At 35.0% G+C, this 21,912-nt stretch overlaps 2 protein-coding genes across 2 annotated transcripts in view; both read right to left on the reverse strand.

Annotated features, from left to right (window-relative positions):
* Nucleotides 1-4,647: 4,647 nt before the first annotated feature.
* On the reverse strand, nt 4,648-16,943 carry LOC144432936 (uncharacterized). Its single transcript, XM_078121250.1, has 2 exons — nt 16,742-16,943; nt 4,648-6,353 (listed from the first exon to the last, which is right to left on the reverse strand). Exons 1-2 carry the CDS (start codon nt 16,941-16,943, stop codon nt 4,648-4,650), a joined length of 1,908 nt encoding a protein of 635 aa, XP_077977376.1.
* The window catches only part of LOC144442180 (membrane-associated guanylate kinase, WW and PDZ domain-containing protein 2-like), a 30,943-nt gene continuing 21,503 nt past the window's right edge, over nt 12,473-21,912 (reverse strand). The window contains exons 20-24 of the mRNA XM_078131454.1: nt 21,340-21,497; nt 19,923-20,649; nt 19,291-19,446; nt 18,502-18,640; nt 12,473-17,827 (exon numbers count right to left, since the gene is read on the reverse strand). Coding sequence (XP_077987580.1) covers nt 17,763-17,827; nt 18,502-18,640; nt 19,291-19,446; nt 19,923-20,649; nt 21,340-21,497 — 1,245 coding nt within the window. The 3' untranslated portion in view covers nt 12,473-17,762. The remainder of the gene's footprint in view (nt 17,828-18,501; nt 18,641-19,290; nt 19,447-19,922; nt 20,650-21,339; nt 21,498-21,912) is intronic.

Raw genomic sequence — 21,912 nt, forward strand, 5'->3', positions numbered from 1 at the left:
GATAAAAATAACAAGCTATGAAGTTTATTTCTATTTTACAAAATAATGCCATTAGTTCTTGTCTAAAGAAATAAATCTGTCCATGTCAACATACATCAATGTAAGCTTAATATAAGTAAAAGTAACACTCTCACTAAGACATTGAATCATTCTACAATTAATCCAACACAGTTTTTGCAAACTATATTAACATTTTATTTATTTTTTGCATCCTCATGAAAATTACACCTGTACAAGATGCGGGTTGCATATTTTCACACTTGACACTATAACGAATCAGACTTCAGTTGATAATATCTGAATAAAGAAAACACTGAATTTGTTAAGTTGACTTTATAACGACAAAGCCAGAAAACTGGAATTCTTTGCTTCACAGTTATACAGTACTATTATCATTCCTATCAATGCCTGCATTGTTTCTCCAGATATTATGTCATATTTCATTTGTCATGATTATGATATGGATATTGTCTCTACATATCGTTCTGAAAAGCATCATTTTGTTTTGTACCGTACAATATCCCAGATTAGTGTCTACAGAATGTCTTGTATCGTACGATATCACAGATTACAGTTTACAGAACGTGTCTTGTATCATAATATCACAGATTACAGTGTTTACAGAACGTGTCTTGTATCATAATATCACACATTACAGTGTTTACAGAATATGTGTCTTGTATCGTACAATATCACACATTACAGTGTCTACAGAATATGTGTATTGTATCGTACGATATCACAAATTACAGTGTCTACAGAATGTGTAATCTACCATTTGTAAAGTTATATGTAATTCTCAGTCAATACTTGAACTGATATTAAACTTGATTTCAAAGTTGTGAAAACGAGAGCAAATATCGATACAAAGTTATGAATGCTGTAAATGGAAAGAAAACCAGCTATTACTTTCTGCCCTTTCAGAATGTGGTCATAAAGAAAACAGCTTACAGTTTGGGATGATAGCACAATGTTGCACAAGCTCAATAAACAAAACATTGTTTGTTTAGGTCAACACAACCCCCCCCCCCCCCCCCACACACACACACAAAATTGCAAGGTAAACTAGATTGAAAATAATCTACATGTTCAACATAGGAACTCTGAGCACTTCATAAAACACTTTAAGAATGGCTAGTCAATATGGCATCCAGTCACCTTGTTGTTTATATGCTTCAATTGATGTCTATGGTATGCTTACAAATTATTAATATTATTTATTTTATAAATTAATTAATAAAGTAATAATAAACATTTGTAATTAATCTTTGCCATCCATAAGGGGATTGGTAGGTAAAATTATACCTCCATAGTTATCAGAACTATTTTACTTGTATCTGGGTACCCTACCATATTATGGTAAATGGTTAGAATAGAAAACAGCAAAGTTTACCACGTGTCTTCAATTCTGTTACTGAGGTCTCTCAAACTTAGCACAAATATTAAATGTAATCTGGTTGAAATTATAGACAGTGTCCAATCTGCATGATAACATTTCGACATGAAATGTAAAAGTAACTTACATAATCATCACATTACAAATCGTTGTATAAAACTAGAATACTAACAACCAAAGCTACCATTGATCGGAACCAGTATCAAACTGCAGCACACTTGTGAAATACTACAGCACAGTTGAATATTAAGACAACAGCACAGTTGTTTAATACTGCAGCACACTTGTGAAATACTACAGCACAGTTGTTTAAGACTGGCACAGTATAGACTGCAGTTGTTTAGACTGCAGCATGGTTGCACAGTTGATTGTGACTGCAGCACAGTTGTTTAACAACACAGTGCAGTTGTTTAACATTATCTACCATGTGTGGTGTTAAGTCTTACATTTCGAAAGTATCCATTTGTTCTACACTATCATTCATGATTTCACTATGGTACCCGTACTAGTATAGCCAAAGTATAATCATAACATTCAGATAAAAAGTATCACAATAATACACATTAAGTTTTATATATATAAATGTTAAAAATGAAAAAAAAAATTGTATTTCAGTATATGGAAGGATTGTTCACTATTTCATGCAAAAAACTTGTGCCATGTCTAAATTGATAAGTTATATTAATGTAAAATTCACTGTAAACTGACGGTGAAAATATGACAGTGAAAATATGCACCACGCTTATCAATGTTGTTCAGCACAGTCTGGTACATCAGGCTGTGACAAGTCATTTTGTTTCCTGTGTTTTGGCATTTACTTGGCATTGTAAAATTAATCTGTTTTCAACAATATTACATTTCAGTGATCTCATCAGTGATGGGACGGTCATGAAATGTTATAAACTCAAGAAGTCGAAATGTATTCATAGGAAAGAGAAATGTGAGTAGATTGATGTACTTGGCTTACACATCTACTATTTGTGGATGTCCTCTTTCTCAAAAACATTGAATCAATGTGAAAACAAGAAATATGATTATAACCGTTCCCTTTTATTGATGTGTAGCTAACGGAAAACAGTATGATAGAGGACTCAAGTTTCTTCCCAGTTGGTATTCACACAATGCCCCTATATACAGCTAGATGCAACATAGTATTGTTTGTTATGCAATTCCAGTATCAGACTTTTCAACTCTGTGTGTGTGTGTGTGTGTGTCTGTCTGTCTGTCTGTCTCTGTCTGTCTCTGTCCGTCTGTCGGGAGGTGGGTTGACTCAAATGAATACACTTTACTTCTGTTGTTTTTACAACATTCTGAGAAAATCCCTAAACTTTTGAAAGTCAAGAGCTGAAATTGATCTAACGTTCCCCATCCCAAAATTAACTCATGAACAGAGTTTCTCACAGACTTGTTATCTTGTACATTCTTAGGGCAAACTCTGTTTCTCAGTAACATACTCATTTATCTTAACAAAATGATGTCTCAACACAAGACTTTAAAACTATCAGTTACGACTTCTGATTTGAAAAAAAAAAGAAACTCTTCCTCAGGCGGTCACTTTTGGGTTCAATAAAATATTGACATAATGTAGTAAATTACTCCAAAGGAAACATTTTAAGATTTCTTTCTCGCATCAGAGCAAACATCTTGGTTTGTCTGGTAATAAAAAACACAACAGCGTTACCTAAAAATACATCTCTAAAAAAAATAATGCCAAACTCATCCACTTTGATTTCGTAAATATCACACATTGCATGCCTTCACTTCACTGCACATCACAAAATGATGACATCAGTCTCGATATCACAATATATAATTATATACATGTATATATATACACAATATATGCCTGCAGCAAATGTTGCGTTATCGATAACAAATTGTTACTTGAATCTCAAAATTCAGCATTCTCCCCCCCCCCCCCCCAAATACCTGCTTTAATAGTTGTACCATACCATAGTAGTTCAGTGATGCATGTGGCAGTCCCTTTCTAGCAAGACATTAACTCTTTCTTTGATTTCACTCGGTATACTGCACAACATTTCCCCGTAGCACACACTAAACACCAACAGTGGTGGTGATTAATATGGCAGTTAAACTTATGAAGGATGATAAGTAATTAAAGGCAGTTAACAGTATGAAACAGTGCTAATTAGTAAGGCAGTTAACAGCAAATATTATATTACCTTATTTTAATACTTTGACAAAAAAAAAGACAAAAATAGGTCTTTGGCCATTGCAGAGATGAATATTCAAGCTGAACTTATGATTTGATTTTATCACAAATGAATCCTCTTCCTCTCAACTTGTACTTTATATAGTTGTATAAAAACAGGAATATCCCTAGGGAGAAAGAGGACTAATATTATTGTAGTCTTTATCCATAATGCTTAGAATTAATTGTTTGAATTTTTTTTTGCTTTGTTTAACCTTTCACCTACTTGGGCTTCATGTGCCTCAGTGTTTTGTAATGTTCACTCATACATGTGAGACTTTTTATCTAGGAATTAACTTAAACTTCTTTGGGCTCCCATCACATGGATGGATGTGGATTGACAGAACTTTGTCAAATCATATGAAATAAATGGTAACCATGCTCATGAACACACACACACACACACACACACACACACACACACGCACACACACACCACTTGTAATTGTAAGTTTGCTGACCTGATGATGCTTGAAACCTTTTGATTTATACTGCAATCGTCTTCTTTTCTTTTGAAATCTAAAAAGTGCTTTTACACGCATTTTACCTCTTAAAATATTTCATAATGAATACAATCTTACTTTCCTCATGAAAAGAGTTTTAGTTGATAACCTGACACTACTTAGTATATAGTAGGACATGTGTTTTTAAATTCTATATATAGTGTGTGGATAACAGTGTAGTTATAAACACCATATGTCTACAAATGATGATGGCATCAATATCCTGGTACAATATAGATGACATTATCTGCCATGTATAAAGTAGAACTCTGTATCGCTTATTACCAATCATTAAAACACTATTTTACATAGGGTAGTTTTAAAAAATTGTGAACAAGAAGTTAATAGTTGTAAATTTGACAAATTTTCATTACATCGGTGTATAGTTTGGTAAAAGTTACAAAAATATCTTGAAATTCTATTTAGTGGCTGAGTTACGGAAAAGGACGAATTATGATCAAGTTTCTTGAGATTCATGTGATAATTTGTTGAGCTTTCATTGTAGAGATTCAACTGTACTAGGATTTCAAGTTACTTTATAAACTGATAGCTGAGGTTGTTGATCTAATCTCGTGTGTATGTTCACCATGGTCTTGGTCTTCAGAGTTATCGTCCCAGGTAACCAGATTCACATCATGTTGTCTTCTTCGTCTTTCTTTGCTTCTCTTTTTCTTGTAATGTTTGACACCTCCTACTGCAACCACAGCCACCACCACAGCACTTCCCAACACACTTCCGATAATGACATTGATTTCCATTTGACTCATAGCAGCTTTAGGTGCAGGTGGAGCACACGTGAAATTATCCGCAGGAACTTCCCACAGAAACATATCCTTCAGTTCCGGTGGACTCTGGCAGATCAGGTCTTTAAATACCTTGTGTAAGGTTACATTACTATAGAAGTAGAGAGATGCATATGTGAAATCTTTAAAATGGCAATCACAGAACCAGGAATTGTAAGACAAAGCAATAACAGTTTTATCTTGGATAAGGATGTCGCGGAAAATCTTAGGTGGAAGGGAGGTCAGATGGTTCCGGCTTAAATCTAAAGATTCAAGACTAGAAAGTCCATGAAATGCATTCTTTTCTATCAACTTGACACCACTGCGTGTTATTGAAAGCCACTGCAATTGAGTCAAGTTACTGAACCCATTCTCTGGTAAAGTGGTAAGGCGTGTACCTTTAAGACTGAGTCTCTTCAGCTGGGGGAGATGTTGAAGTGTTTGTACAGGTAGAAGATCAATCCGGTTATAATCAAGGACCAGAGATTGAAGGTGTGGTACATATTCTAGAGAATTTGCAGCTAGCCCTGTCAAATCAGTAGCATACAGGTTGAGAGTCTGCAGAGCTGGTAAAGCGCGCAATGCATTCCGTGGAACAACATGGAGAGGATTTCGTTTCAATGTGAGGGTTTCCAGCTTGTTCAAGCCAGCAAATTTAGCCTGGGTCAGTGCAGCTAAACTGTTGTTCGTCAAGTCCAATACTTTCAATGTATTCAAGGGACTGAATACTTCATCCGCGATTGTGTCTAATTTATTGTTTGAAAGATACAATTCCTCCAGTGAATGAAGGCCATTCCATATTCGGTCATCGGATATGGATTTCAGTTGATTGTTGGACAGAGACAGGACTTTCAGATTCTCTAACCCTCTAAATGCATTAGGTTTGACATCTAACACTTGATGGTTGACAAAATCCAATTGTGTTAAAGTTGACAAACCCTGAAACAGACCGACCGTAAGTTCCTTGAAGTTATTTCCAGAGAGTTGAAGATGGTGTATGCTTGGAATATTGTCAAAGGCATCGGGTTGTAGTAACAATATTACATTATCGATAAACTTGAGAGTTTTGATATTGGTTAACTTGACAAAAGCATCACTGTCGATGACATCAAACCGACCATTAGTAAATGCTAGTGTTGCTACATTGGAATAACCTGGCTTATCAAACACTCCTGAAGTGATTGAGCAATGGGCTTGATGAAATACAACAGAAGTGATATGTCTTGGTATGCTGTCCGGAAGGGTTGTGATATTGTTACATGTCATACCATGTCGTTTACATGTACAGTTTTGTAAGCAAGCTAAAGTAATATTGACTAGCAGCAACAGTACTAGCAATAGGAAGCCAATCTGTTTATGTCCAGGTGGTTTCATTATCACAGCCATCATTTGATAGTCAATTTTGGAATCAGAGCCGTGGAGATAGATAGTGAAGACTGCTACAAGGCATGGTATAATACCTGTAATATAGAACAAAGATAACGTGCCAATCATTAAATATGTATGTATAAATGAACAATGCAGATATCATAATTCAGAAATGTACAATTCACAAATATCTTGCTTTTTTAACTGCCATTGCCATTTTGAATGCAGACAAATTATAAACTCACATTGACAGGAAAATCTTGATTTGTAGATCAAACTTGGTAATATATACCAACTTTATGTCTTTTTAACAGCCATAATAAAGCAAGTATTGACTGACTGATAATATGCTAATTTATGCATGCCATTCATTGGATAACACATCACTCACATCCTCATTAGCATAACCATGCATGCCATCATTTGCAGATAATGTGAATCAGTTTATAAGGTTCATTCTGATTGGTTAGAAAACAAAGGAAACAAACGCATATCTATTGGCTGCATAATGTTAATGAGTGATAAAGTATTGTATATTTTCCAATCACTGGCAAACTTGTACTGTAGCCTTACATTGCCCCATCATTTGGGATCAATAGTATTACAGTAATAAAAGCTACGCATACACTGTCCAGTAAGCTTTCTATTCCCGGGCCACCTAGGAATAAGTTGGTTTGCAATGTAAATACACCTTTTAAGCCCCCAAGACCTAGCAAGCAGTTGGTATGCAGAGTTTGTGTTTTTAAGCCTTCAGGGTCAAGTAACAGGGGGGCATAGACATTTCATATCTGTATAGTCAACTCACTTTTCAGATTCTATTCGACTTCCTGCGCTATAAAAAGATTGGGTGTGTTTGCAGCATCACGTCTAATTTTAAATATGATGAAATAATTCAAAACTGTTGTGGTTCCTTCAATCTTAAGGGAATAAAGCTGAAATGAGAGTAGTTAAACTTTTATAGTAGGTACATAGCCTTGTACATTGTACACACAAGTATTGTATTTTCATTGGCACGCATGATACACAACCAGTACATTACAGCACTTAATCTCGATATGCTAATTTTATTCATTCACACCGATATAATATATAAACCTCATGAGAAATGGTTTTCAATTAATAAAAGGTCTTGGTATTATCCAACGACCTGCAGTCATGTTTTCCAACTGAGGAACTCTCTTTGTGAGAAGAAGAAACCTGGTTTATGAGATGATAAAAAGGTATTTGTAGTCTAATAAAGTCTTTATGTATAGGAAACTTAAACTTAATTATGGACTATATTGTTGCTATACTCCTGTGGTGACCTATATCAAACATTTCACTTTTACTTCATTAATTTCTTTGTCGTTTCCATGATCAGTTATCTCATACTGGGAATTAATATGGTAATTAACGGATACATGAATCAAAATACTGGATTATGCTTGGGGGAAAGTTAAACAACTAATTCTCCATTTACCATGTCTATAATTAAATCTTTACAGGGGTCCACTATTTTCTGTTTTCATTTCTATACCTACTTTGACAACACCTTTTGATGTTATTTCCCAATATTTTTCTTCGTTCAGCTGAGGAAAATATGAGTGGCCTGTATACAATGACTGTTTTTGGAAAGTGTGTCCTGATGCAATGATGCAATATTAAATGAAAACAAACTACTTTTTAATGCAACTGAACAGAATTCAGTAAAATGCTATGAAACGCGGCAAAGTGTCTGTAAGTCTGTCCATTATCTCTCTGTGTGTAATGGCAAATATTCAATTGCCTCAATATTTGGTAGGATATTACAATCGGTATCTTATCAAATTGTGAATTTGTTCAAAGTGATCAGCATTACAGCTACAGTAGGTTCTTAGTTAACACAAATGCTACTGAGTCAATTTAGTGGGGTTTTTGTTGGGGTATCTGTAGGAGTGTTTGTGGGGGTATCTTGAGGGGTATCTGTTCTAGTGTCCAGACAAAGATTTGTTCAAGGAATGTTGATCAATCACAAATATGTAAATTAGGTTTTAAAAAGGTCAGAAGGCTGATTTTTAGCAATTTTTTTAGCATAATTCTTTTTGATATTTAAGTTAACTTTAATAGATTTAACAAGCTATTTCGTTTCACTATTAAAGTTCTAAAGATCAAGCTAAGATATGAGACAATGATCAGCCTGTCAACACAATCATGCAATTTAATACAGTGCAACTTTGTCCAGAAATATGAACAGGTGTCAAGGCTAAGCCTCTATGGTGAACTTTGAACCCTTGGTAGGGAAATTCCCTGACGAGTGTGAAGCTACCATCATATTCATATTCATATTCACTTTCAAAAGTTGACCTCTACTCGCAATGTGAATATGATGATAGCTTCACACGTTCATCATCAGATTCGAAGTCTTCCGAATGGGTACGAACAAGCGTTCGGCAAATCACAAATCCTTCATTGGCAGGTTGAAATCATGTGATTGTAGTTACTTTTCACTTGATTAGCGTGGATTTGCATGCTTTCTTCTTATTTTTGCCAGAGTAACCAATTTGCACCATGAATTATTGTTGTCATATAAAAAACTAATTTGGATGTTTAGTATGCCTTTCCCATAGCTTTGAAAATGAAATATCAATATTTGGGTGTACAAAAAACCTGTATGAGTAATGTAATAAAATATGGCCTGGCTGGGTGTGTTTGATTTCCCGCAGTGCCGCTGTCTTTGAAACCCTACTTAACACTTACACTGGTGAAATTTACACAAAATAGTGTTGTCAAGACCACAATTATCACAATGTATGTAGTTCCCTTGATCAGGATCAGTCATCGCAATCGATACTCTGGCAAAAATAACAAGAGAGCATGCAAATCCAGGCAAATCAAGTGAAAAGTAATTCAATCACATGATTTCAACCTGCCAATGAAGGATATGTGATTTGCCGAACGCATGTTCGTACCCATTCGGAAGTACTTCGAATCTGATGATGAATGTGTAAGCTATCATCATATTCACATTGATCGTAGAGGTCAACTTTTGAAAGTGAAGATGAATATGAATATGATGGTAGCTTCACACTCGTAATTCCCTGCTGTCTCACATCTGCACATATATACATTACCCTCCTTGTGGTAGTTTTCTTTTTTGTATCAAATGTCACAGCTGATAGCAGTTAGATCTTAGCTTGTTGGCATGTGTGCACATGTTCAATTTGCATTGTTTACATCGGAGACAATACAAATACTAAACTCATTTGATTGGCTGGATAAAGTCTCCTCAATACATGTTTAGATTTTTACATATGGTGCTATTACAATGTAAACCTCTGATAAACTAACCACCCTAGTATCAATGTCTGTTTTCACTTTTTGTTCATATTATTCATATTCCAATGGTTTTAAATTGATACCTTATTGTCAAAACTCATGGATACGATAGAGACCTTTCCTGAGTGGGCACAAAATACAAAGCATTACGTAAAACTCAGACCACTATAGAAAGGTCTGACTCTGAGCGTAAAATTAGATTGGAAATTGCTTTATGCTTATATTACACTAAAAGCTGGCATTCAATCCTGCTGCAAAATCAAAACATTTGTTTTGCCAATAACACTACAATGACAACAGTGACAATTTCTACTACTTGATATATTGTGATGTACACAGTGAAAGCGATACATTGACATCTGGTGATCTACTTTTTTGACGATGTGATGCATGAAAGTATCACCCCCTTCCATCAAGGACGCGACACGATACAATGTTATTGCGCCACTTTCTTCACTGTGGAGGCCCTGGGTTTGTTGTTGTTATTGTAATTACAGCCTATTGTTGTTTTGTCCATCAGTATTTTACTGTACCTTGCAGTTATATTACACAATGTCCCGTCTGCGCACTCGATATAGACCAACTGGTTTCAGTCAAATGTTTTCAACATCTAGCTGTGGTCCTTTACTGTCAAATATTATCAGTTCGTTTTCACCGTCTGCGTGTCTCGAGACAACACAAGCAGTCACTGAGAGTGTACGTGGACTTCCACATCATGTAAACAGTTCGTCTTACTAAACTCTTACCTAGATCTGCATACTTCGTGCTTTTTGCAATTTAGCTTATTCTATCCCGACTTTGATTCTATACATTATGGGACGAGACAACACAAATGTTAGGTGAATTTGAGCATACTTACCGCGAGAGCAAAACGATGAAGATAGGAGAGATGAGTGATTTCACTGAGAGTCAAGTCTGTGAACACAACCTTGCATGGCCTCCATGCAACCGTATGCGTTGAATCGATGCTGCTCACTTTATTATGATAGTGTGGATCACACCATTTCAGCGTGGGTGTGAATAGGATGATAACTGCTGTAAGTTTGTGTACTTTGGGTAGTACAATCAGTGCACAGTCACCTGTGAGCTAATATTTTATTCAAGGATGGTCATTGTACAAAATAATAGCGTCATTAGGTATTTACCATTATTGAAAAAATACCTTCACCGATGTTTGCACCGAAAAACGTAATGATTCCATGATATTGTATTATGATCATCCTCAAGAATCATGTCCCGTTCACTGTCTGCTACACACAAGTGACTGTGAGGCGGTGCGCAATGTGAAGACAAGAGACAATACATGTTCTGTTGCAACATGGTTGCAACAAGTACATATCATTTGCCCGTGAACTTGAGCAAGCCAAGTTGTCCCCGTTACGCAAAAGGAAGGTAAAGGGAAAAAAACATCCCCGTTTAATAGCCTATTGTTTTTTTCGCGCCAAAGTTTTTGGCCAAAAGTCAGCTATGAGAGATTTTTTTACAACAATGCACGTTTATTTGGATAAGATAGTTCCAACAACCTCTGTAAAGGCAACCCCTCAATAGCAACATGACTTCGCCCCCACCCCTGTGATGAAAGTGAGCCTCAAACCACTTGACCTCCGACCAAACAACCAGTCAGGACCCCGGTCAGGACTCTGAACCCCAGCTCTGAGCCTCATTCATTGGAACTTTTATTTATTGAGTTGAAAAGTGCTAATCAATATGGTACGTGAGTTCAAACATCTGTCACAGTTCACAAAGTCAGATAGGAACATTGTGAAGTGATCCGGAGTAAGTCGCAAATATTTCATCGTAAACTAAACCCCTCAAAAGTATTTGGAAGTATAATATTAATAATGTTTTAAACAATATTGCATTCCAAGCGACCCCCCCCCCCCCCCGGCTCATGTGTAAAGGGTTACAAATTACAATAACATATAAAGAAAAACAAAGCATAAAGCCTACAAAAAAACGTCGCATCATTTACAATGTATTTAATTTATGGCCTCGAAAGCTTTACAATGTAAACTATCAGGTGACGAGCATTATAACAAACAATAAAATTTGTGAAAATTCGATTGATCAAACATTTAATGTGTGATATGTCTCGTAAACAGGGTAGTCGAGCAGAAAGTGACATTCATCTTCCACTGTATTTGTTTTGCAGACACTACAGACTGTATCATTATATGCAGTGCCATCACATCCATCCTATTCGACACTTAGTGCAGTAGTAGGCATGCACAACGAACGCACACACACACACACACACACAGATTTGACGAAATTTAATTACGGTCAGTGTTTTTTAAGAATAAATATTTTTTCTGGTTCAATCGCACTTAGTCTACAGCTTGTAAAGGTAATTATATAGACATATTTTGGTCTTTTGGTTATATTGCTCCAGTAGTCTATTTATACTACATTTTGTACTTCGAATCAGAACAAAAGCCTGTCTTCTGTATTTTTGTTATTTTTCTGTCTATGGGTATGGTGCGTGCGTTTATTTAGGGAGCCTTCAGTAATTACAAGGGGAGGGCTGGAAGAAATCAAACCTGGTCTGTTGTAATTATTGCATAAAATGTTACCATCCCCAGATTCTATTTTCTAAAAAGTGGCTCGCTCTCAATTTCCTTTCTCTAATAGAATAGGACTCTCTCCTATCGCTGCCACCACTTTGGTTGATTTTAACAGCATTGATTGTTTTCATCACCACCAAAGTGAATTTATGTGAATACGCAGGTATTACACTGTATTTGGACAAGCATAGCAGAATTAACATAGCTGAGAGTTTTTACCACTCATGAGGTGAGAGACCATAGCAGGAGTAATATAGAGTGAACACATTGCAATGACGAGTCTTTGGGCTCAACAGCTGATCAACTACATACAACATAACAATATAACCACACTACACACAATGTAACGGCATAATAATATTCTTTATTCCAACTTTTTTACTGTATGAATGTCAGACAACAGTACAACAGTTTAGAAATCAGTCATTTTTTAAAAAATTTTATACATAAATTATTTGCGTTTTAATATTTAGTGTGTATGTGACTATATCATGCAAAACACATTGCTAAAAGTGAGAGTAAAGATAAGAAACTGTCTATTAGCCAATCATAGCAATACTGATGATGTCTTTGTTTGTTTGTTTGTGGTAAATTAACAAACCTTGAATGATCCACACTCTATATACAACATTCTACATTCTTCAAGCCCTTGTTTGTTTTGCCATAACCATTCACTTTCTCCTCAACATTCAAACATTAACATTTTTTTTTAAAACTTCTCACTTCTCCTTCCTCTTTTTCATTAAAAAAAAGTGTACCACTACAAACTAAAAGTAATTAAATATTATGCAATTAATAAGTTTTTTTTTAGTGATCTCTATTAGTTCTACAAATGAACTGGTATCTATAATCATTATAATTCAAAAATTTAATACAGAACTAGTACTTCTTTGTAAGACTACAACACTTTCAAGTATAAAAAAATTACAATCAATAACAATCATCATAAATATTGACTATAGGCTAGTAGTACACCAAAACACAATTAGAAATCACTTAGAAAATAAAATATCAATAAATATGGCAGTCTTCCCTATTGAATCATTGAATCAAGTTTGGGGACATCACAGATTTTATGTTACATCACAGTTTGTTGATTTCACTATCAATAATTCTATTGTTATGTTGCAAGCATAAGGAAGCCACTCACATGCCAAGGCAAGGAGTCGTGACATAATAGTTACCTAGACAACTGTACATTAGGACCCACGGTTCTCCCCATGTTTTTTTTTCACAGTAACCAGTTCCACTAAGCTAAATAGGGTGGATCTATATAAAATGTTTTTGTTTGCTATGTAACTTTGTTGTGGATCTAGCAATGTTTCATGAGGAGAACACTGGGACCATTGCATAGACTGGGGATAAAATTGTGGATTGTTGTGTTTCTTAATACAATAATTTCATTTGAGTACAGGAAAGGAAAAGACCACACAATCTGCATAGAACTTGAAAGTAAAATGCTTAAAGGCTATTGCGATAGCTAGCAACAGCTTTAAAACACTCCTGAACCTTTTCATATTTTGTAAATGATTCAATTTATCTCAAAGTAGGATACACAAGAAAGCAGAAGTATGGTACAATGACTGAAACACATAACTTGAAACAAGTAACAGTAGGTTTAACTCATATCGTGTGTAAATCTGGATCAAAGATGTTAAACTACTGATCCAGCAATCTTTCACTTCTCAATCTGTGACTTGCTGTACTGTAAAATGAACTATTTGACCGACTTCAACTGTACATCAGCTACATTTTGAGGGTTGACATATTTTGTCTGTTGGATTTCTGCTTTGCTTCACCAGCTGATGCAGTTTGAGTTCAGACAGTTCGTAAAAACCAAGACATACAACTTCTATCTAGCCAACAATATTCATAAGAAACGTTCCAAATAGAAGAAAATGTTTGACATATGTCATCACATCTGTCAACTGAGTGTTACAGTACACACATTTTTATAACAAAGTTTCAGAATTTTTGAAAAAGAAAGTTTGATAAGTTATAAAGCACATTACACCATCACTGACACATCGAAGCAACACTCAAACAAATTGAAGTAAGTGGTGAATGTGAGAACAATAGTAAGGGGACCAAAGGAGGTCTGAACCTTTTACTGGGTATAATAATTTGCTTGCAATAATAACTTACCCACATCTAAAGACAATATCTTTGTTTTATATTGATCAAGTCATGAAAGATGTGAATGTCACAGTGAATGTGTGTATGTATGTTTTCTCAGTCATTTCAGGTCATTGCTCTGGAACATTAAATGGTATGTTTTCAACGTCACTTCAAGTCAATTTTATGGTACATTAATTGGTATGTTTTCTTCAAGTCAATGTTATGGTACATTAACTGGTATGTTTTATTTAAGTCAATGTTATGGTACATTAACTGGTACGTTTTCTAAATCATTTTAAGTCAACGTTATGGTACATTAACTGCTATGTTTTCTTCAAGTCAATGTTATGATACATTAACTGGTATGTTTTATTCAAGTCAATGTTATGGTACATTAACTGGTATGTTTTCTAAATCATTTTAAGTCAACGTTATGGTACATTAACTGGTATGTTTTCTTCAAGTCAATGTTATGGTACATTAACTGGTATGTTTTCTCTGTCATTTTAAGTCAACACCACAGTACATTAACTGGTATGTTTTCTTCAAGTCAATGTTATGGTACATTAACTGGTATGTTTTCTCCAAGTCAATGTTATGGTACATTAACTGGTATGTTTTCTAAATCATTTTAAGTCAACACCATAGTACATTAACTGGTATGTTTTCTTCAAGTCAACATTATGGTACATTAAATGGTATGTTTTCTCCAAGTCAACATTATGGTACATTAACTGGTATGTTTTCTCCAAGTCAATGTTATGTTACATTAACTGGTATATTTTCTTCAAATCAATATTATGGAACATTACCTAGAATGTTTTCTCAGTTAAGTCAAATTGACATTATGGTACATTAACCAGTATGTTTCTCAATCAAGTTAACATTATGGTACATGACTTCAGTATGTCTTCTTATGTCAAGTTAACATCACTGTAGAGTACATTAGTACATCTTCTCAGTTATATCAAGTTATTGGTATCATTTCTTATTATGAGAATGTATTCTGATAATGACTGGGTTGATTATTCTCTCATAAATTCCTTAGATTTACATTAGAGAAGTGACGTCACATTTTTGAATAATCTGTGATTTACATAGTTTTTTACACACAAAGTCATATGCATGCGCACATTCCCATGGCAAGAGAGATTGGTCTGCATGCCAACTAATACAATTCAGTGTGAATATTACATCTTTGTTGACTTTGTATTACAGTATATTTCAACATATAGATTAATCTCATCAATCATACAGGTATATCCACTCAAGCATTCACATATATCCTTTCATGCATACAAAGTCGCAACACAAGGTATCCACTTTGAACAAATTAATTATCTGCGAGTATAAACATTAGGTTCAGTGCTTTAACACGAATAGTTTACAAAAAAAATACAACAATAACATTAGCAACAACATCTTCTGACTAAAATAGGAGTCATTCAATAAAAAATAGCAGTAAAAAAAAGAACCAAAGACATTGAGGCTATATAAGTGGCAGCGCAAAAGCAAAGCTGGTTAATATGCAAGCATAAAATTCATGTACATGTACTTGTAACTAGCAGCTAAATACTATTAAGCTACACAATTTGAAAATAAACCAACACCATAGAACATGCATGGTGTAATGTGCCCATCCAAATTCTCTACAGTAATCTGTATAACGTTTCATTACTGAAGTTGTACATGTACTTGTATTGATAATCATAGGATTTCACCAGCATTTATTAGCCTTGTTTAATATATAGTTTACCCAGTATATAGCAGATTTAAAAACTTAAAAATAGAACATTCTATATTTTGAGACCAATTTTCTTTACACATAGGACCTGCAATATACGCTTATATTCTAAATGTAGAAAAATAGATACCCATTGTGATTAAATTATAAAATGAATGGATGATAAGGCCTCTATCATGTAGGTGACAGTAAGCACCCATTCACCGTTCATCTATTGCATTTATTGGTGCACTAACTCTTTGTTTGCATGCATGTTGTTAAGTTGTACACTCATTCTAATTCAAAGTACTCATTTAATGAGAGATAAAAGGCACTCAGACACAAAGTGCAACCGTCTTACATATTATTACACAAAAAGCTACCGAAGAATAACATTTACACATTTTGTTATCAAAAAAGTCTGTCACTCAATTTACATGTTTATAAAACTGTATACATATGCTCTGCCAATGATAAAAAGAAACACAACAAACCTGCCATGATCATTGAAAAAGATCTCCGCAGCTAAGTAGATAAGAATATTGGTTCTAAAAAAATATTTGTAAAAAAAAAATGATGAACTGAAAAAAGTATACATCAAAACACATTACATTTAGTGTAGTAAAGTGTTGAGTATATATAGTAGACTGTGGTATAGTTATCCAAGATTCACCATAAAGCAAATTATAGGACACACTCATTCTTTCCTTAACACTGGGGAATGTGAAACACAACTGAACGATGCTTGTCTGTCTGAATTTAATTATTGCGGTCCCAATACTGGGACAAGTTTTTAAGATGATAGCCAGGTTGTTGGCAGCCCTTCTTTGGATGAGTTTGGCTTCTGTAATCAAGTCCAAAGTGTGCAGACTAGCTGCAGCATTTATTATCATTACAAATGGTGACAGCAGCCCTGTAGACATGGTTTGAGTTGACATAAACAACAGCAAACCCAAAGATTCCTTGTTGTGGGCACTCACCATTATCGTTTGCTACAGAGATCTATAGCAAATGATTCAAGGAGTGCCCACAATGGCAAATCTTTCAGGGGGGGGGGGGGGGGTTGTAAGTAATCAAACAAACATGCATGCTGTAATCAGAAGACCTCCCAGAGGTTCCTAAGTCATGGCAGTTTCAGAACATATCTGCATTTGCACAGATTTCAAACTACCCAAAGCACTATAGGTGGGATAGAAGTCAGGTGGTTTTCTTTCAGGGCTGTCTAAGCAGGGCTATTGTCTATTGTCTATCTTTTTGGAATTTTGACATACATGATATAGCAGTATTATCTATCGTTATTTTGTTTTCTAACTATGCTATTACCCAGAACTATACTGTTTCCTATTTTTGTGAAATGTAAGAATTATAACTTCAAGTGGACTGCCAATATGGATCTTAACACTCAAATTCTATACTGCTGATTCTTTTTTGGAACTTTAAAACTTATGATAGGTAAGGTCAAGGTTGTTTGTGATAGTACCATCATTATGGGTGCAAGGTTTTGAACTCAAGGTTAGGTTTTTGAACTCAAGGTTATTTGGTCAAGTGTAATTCAACATGGAATGTAAAAAGTAACCATGCACCATTTCTAAGACAAGTCAAGGTTTTAATTACACTGGGATGTGGGTTGTTTTGAGTGTGACAATATGAATGGTATCGGTATTGATAATAACAGCACACCTTATTGGACCTCACTGGAATCAGTTCAAACAATAGATCTGGCTGGGAGTATCGGCTCTAGGTTGTACACTGTTAAGAATAGTACTAAATAACCTATAGCAGTATTACCAATTCTCTTCACTTCACTTCATGTAAGGGGATGCAAAATTTACAGTTGTAGCAGTGTGGAAGCTGTCATTACCAGGACCTGCATGATTATAAAAAAAAAGTACAAAATCAAGTAAAAATGTGACACAAGAGTTGACAACACATGTCATTATGGCTGATATTACTTTTATAAAAATGATGGAAAAGTTGCAATTATGTATTTTTCCATACCTGTGTCTGATGTAACACGATGCAATTGATCTGCCAAACTCACTTGTAACAAGGCAATATTTTCTTACACTATATTTTCCAAACAATATAAGGTGTGAAAAAAAATTTGTGTGGTTCCGATTACATTCAATTTTAGAATAAGTGGGGTAGGTAGATTTTTTATTGTATTTTATTATATATTTTTTTTTCATGTGTGAGTGTCTAGTTCAGGTTTTCCAGTGTTTCCCAAATGGTCTCTGTGTTGTTTATTTCTTCCTATCAGATGTACAGACATTACAGATTGGAAGAATAGTTTTATATTGATTGATGTCAGTTTCCGCATCCACTATTTCTTGCGAGACTTCACGATTTTTGCAATTTTATTATTATTGTTCTCAAATTCGTAAAAAAAAAAAAAGTTTACGATCAGCATGAAAAACTAGGTGGGGTCGGGTAACCGGAACCAAACATATTTTTTATTTGGCCTAATCACCATATACTTCCAATAGCAGTATTCTTGACAAGACAGATGTCTGACATTACAGTTAAAATGTTATATTTTACCTGATGATGGCGATGATGATGGTCCTCTTCTGACTAATAATCTTACAACACCACCACCTCTCTTTATAATATCAATAGCCTCAGAGTGTTTCATACCAGTTGTTCTATACCCATTGATTTCCATGATTTGGTCCCCAACCTGTAAACAATATCATACAGTTTATTTTGTAAGTACATTCAACACACTGGCAGCCAGGGAATGAAAATACTTGCATCAAATTATTCAGTACATTGCAGTATCTCTGAAAATGTACAAATTGATGTTCTCTATTACAGTAACATTTTATATTACAGACAAGAATAGTTACTTCTGGTCTTCCATTTCAAATTATACATGTATAAAGAAGTTATTTTGTTAGGATTTTGTTTGGGTTAGTGCACAAGTAAATTCAACACTTTTTAAAATTCCTCTCCAAAGGCTTTGTGAAGCCCAAAATAACTACTAGTGTGGAAAATTTTACAACTAATTCTTTAAATGAACTACAGCTCTGAAAAATCATCACACAAGTAACATCCTGTTGTCCAATTTTGTCTCAATTTATGCAAAGTGACAAATATGGGGTTTACTGGGTTACAAACATCCTCTACAATTTGACTTTCATCACATACAATGTGTTCATATAGTGTTTCTGCTAAGGTTGGGGAACCCCGGTAACAGAAAGGGGAAATGGGGTGAAAGTTGCATAGTTTCCCATACAGTCTACTTGGAAAAAACAACTTGGGAACCCTATACATTTTACCTGCTTACCACCCATAACAAAAACACAGTCTGAGTATACCAGTACTTACCCTTAGTTTACCATCCAACGCAGCAGCACCATCATCAGCAATCTTGAGGACAAACAGTGGCATATCATTAAATTCTTTACCACCACGAATACTAAATCCAAAACCTTTGGGTCCTTTCAGTAGTTCAACATTGCTGTATTCCAGGGTGTTTGCTTTCTGAAAGATAAATCAACAAATCATTGTAATTATTGACTACTTTCTTTTACACTGTGGTAGGAAAGCTGAGAGGAAGGGATTTTTACGGTCATGCAATATTCATATTTAGGGTAACTCAAATGAAGTGTTACATTACTCACAGAGGTAAAACACAACTTATGATTTTCAAAGTAAGATCTCAAACATCTCACAACCATGCCATGGCAAATCTGATGACTAATCGGTGTGTATACATAGATGGTACATATATATTTATTTGGAATAATAGGATTGTTAGGTAGGAACATGAATAATAATAAGGCTGGGTACCGTCTTACAAATCTCGGGGACATTGACATTGACAGATCAAGAATACAAATAACACCATGGTCGATGCAATGCTACAATCAAACTATCTAAGTGAAGTGTTATTGTTGGGAATATACATATCATTTGGTTGGATAGCATTCTACTACTTATGGTAAACTGTTCCTCACCTGTTGATAGCCTGTAGGTCTTGTGTGTTTTGGTGAGTACGGTGATGGTTGAAGTCCTTTATACTGTGGTGAAAACTGTGACTGTTGTACTACATTATGTTTGGGTGAGAATTGTTCTTGGCCCAGTCTTTGATTCTCTTCTTTCCGCCTAACTTCAGCTTTGTGTTTTTCCACAATTTCCCTCTGCCATGTGTCTTGGTAACTTGGTTGAGTTCTTGGTACCGTTGCTGATGGTAGCCTGTCTCTGTAGTCATTGCTTCTCCCTGTCTTAGCACTTTGAGGATCAAAGTCTTTAAAAGTTTGGAAAGTGAGTGGTTTTGCATCACCACTCTTCATGTGTTCACCCTGATTATCAAACTGAAAATAATTATTTGGTGACAGTGGGTGACTAGGTTTCTGCCTAGGGTTTTGTCCATAGAAAGTATCCTTTGTTGTTGGTTGGTTAAACCTATCTTGCTGGTGACCAGGTTTTTTATCTGGTGATCTGGGTGAACGCAAAGCAGATGCAGTATAAAAACCTTCCCCTAGTTGTAATGGTGCAGGTGTCCTCACATCAACGTTATTTGGTGTATTTTCCTGATATCTCCTGTTGTTAGGATAGTGAGGTTCTGACGAGTGGTTGTCTCTATACATCCTCCGTTCAATCGTTGGTGAAAGGCTATGTTTTTCATTGAAGTTGTTGTTTGTTGGATTCCTGGGATGGTTACTCACTTCATTTATTCCATACCTACAGGTAAAGTATCATACAGTAGATTTTTTATCCACACACGTTGATATAAATGTGCATAGAAAGATGTACATGTACCTGAACACCTAATAATTTTTAAGAAAATCTGCATCTATTTTGTGAGGTGGTAATTTTTAACTATTTTGTAGAGGTGAACACTGAACCACATATTTACTTTTATGTGGCTTACAATGACCATAAAGTCATTTATCTAACGCTTAATATATTTCAGTAGCCATATAATATATGTGATGTAACCATTGTATACTTTTCCTTCCTGGACATTGTGTAAGAAGAGGCCATGGCTCAACAGTCAAATATAGTCAATAATAATAATAATAATAATTTTATTAAATACAGGCAAAATAATTGACATTACACAGTGCTCTGTTTTTAGCATAATATCCCAATGATTCTCATTTACTCTACAACTTAACAGGCTATGTTTCAATCCTGGGCCATCACATTAGTGTTATCTTATCAGTACAACCATAAGGATTACATCAGATTATTCTTTTGTTCTGGACTAAAGTTTTCTATAGCTTTGTCAGACAACTGTTTTTCACATAGATTTTAATCCTAAACCTGAAGTGGGTCTTTAAAGACTATGTCTACTCACTCCATAATTAACTCACTACCCTGTAGGCAGTTGCTAAGTTGGGTTATTGACAGGAAGTAAAATTCAAATACCTGGCATCAGGTGACTTGAGTTGTTGTTGTTGTTGTTGTTGTTGTTGTTGTTGTTGTTGTTGTTGTTGTTGTTGTTGAAGGTAGCCTTTCCTTGCATTGGGATCTGTATCATTGATCTGGGCTGGCAAAGCCATGGCATTCAACATGTGCTCTGAACTCTGTAAAACAAATTTACATAATACCAACTAATTACATTGTGCCCATATCTAACATTTTGCATGGATGTCTATGAATGTGCTAAATCATCCATGCATAAAGTTAATAATGAAATAATTACAATCTATCCTACTGATAACAGTTTCACGTCCTATCCTTCCTGTATACTTCTTCAGGCTGACTGACGATCTAATGACAGGTGGTTGGAGACACACGACGGAATTGAACTGTCAGGTGATCATGAGAACCGAATGACGATATACTGTATGGACATTACTTAATATTGAATCAGGTATAAAATGACTCTGCTGCACAATACATGCAAGGTACACAATTCAAAACTCGATACTCTGTGGTCTGAAGTGTGAAAGATACACTTGTCAAATTTCAAGTAATTAAGTAATGCCTCAAATTCTT

The sequence above is a fragment of the Glandiceps talaboti genome, chromosome 1 (assembly GCF_964340395.1).
Source record: "Glandiceps talaboti chromosome 1, keGlaTala1.1, whole genome shotgun sequence".
Lineage (NCBI taxonomy): Eukaryota > Metazoa > Hemichordata > Enteropneusta > Spengelidae > Glandiceps > Glandiceps talaboti.

Coding starts and splice junctions, on each gene's coding strand:
- LOC144432936 (XM_078121250.1), bottom strand. CDS start 16,943: ATGGTGAGTGCCCACAACAAGGAATCTTTGGGTTTGCTGTTGTTTATG. Junction 6,354..16,741: donor CATCTTAAAAACTTGTCCCA/GTATTGGGACCG, acceptor TCTATATTACAG/GTATTATACCATGCCTTGTA.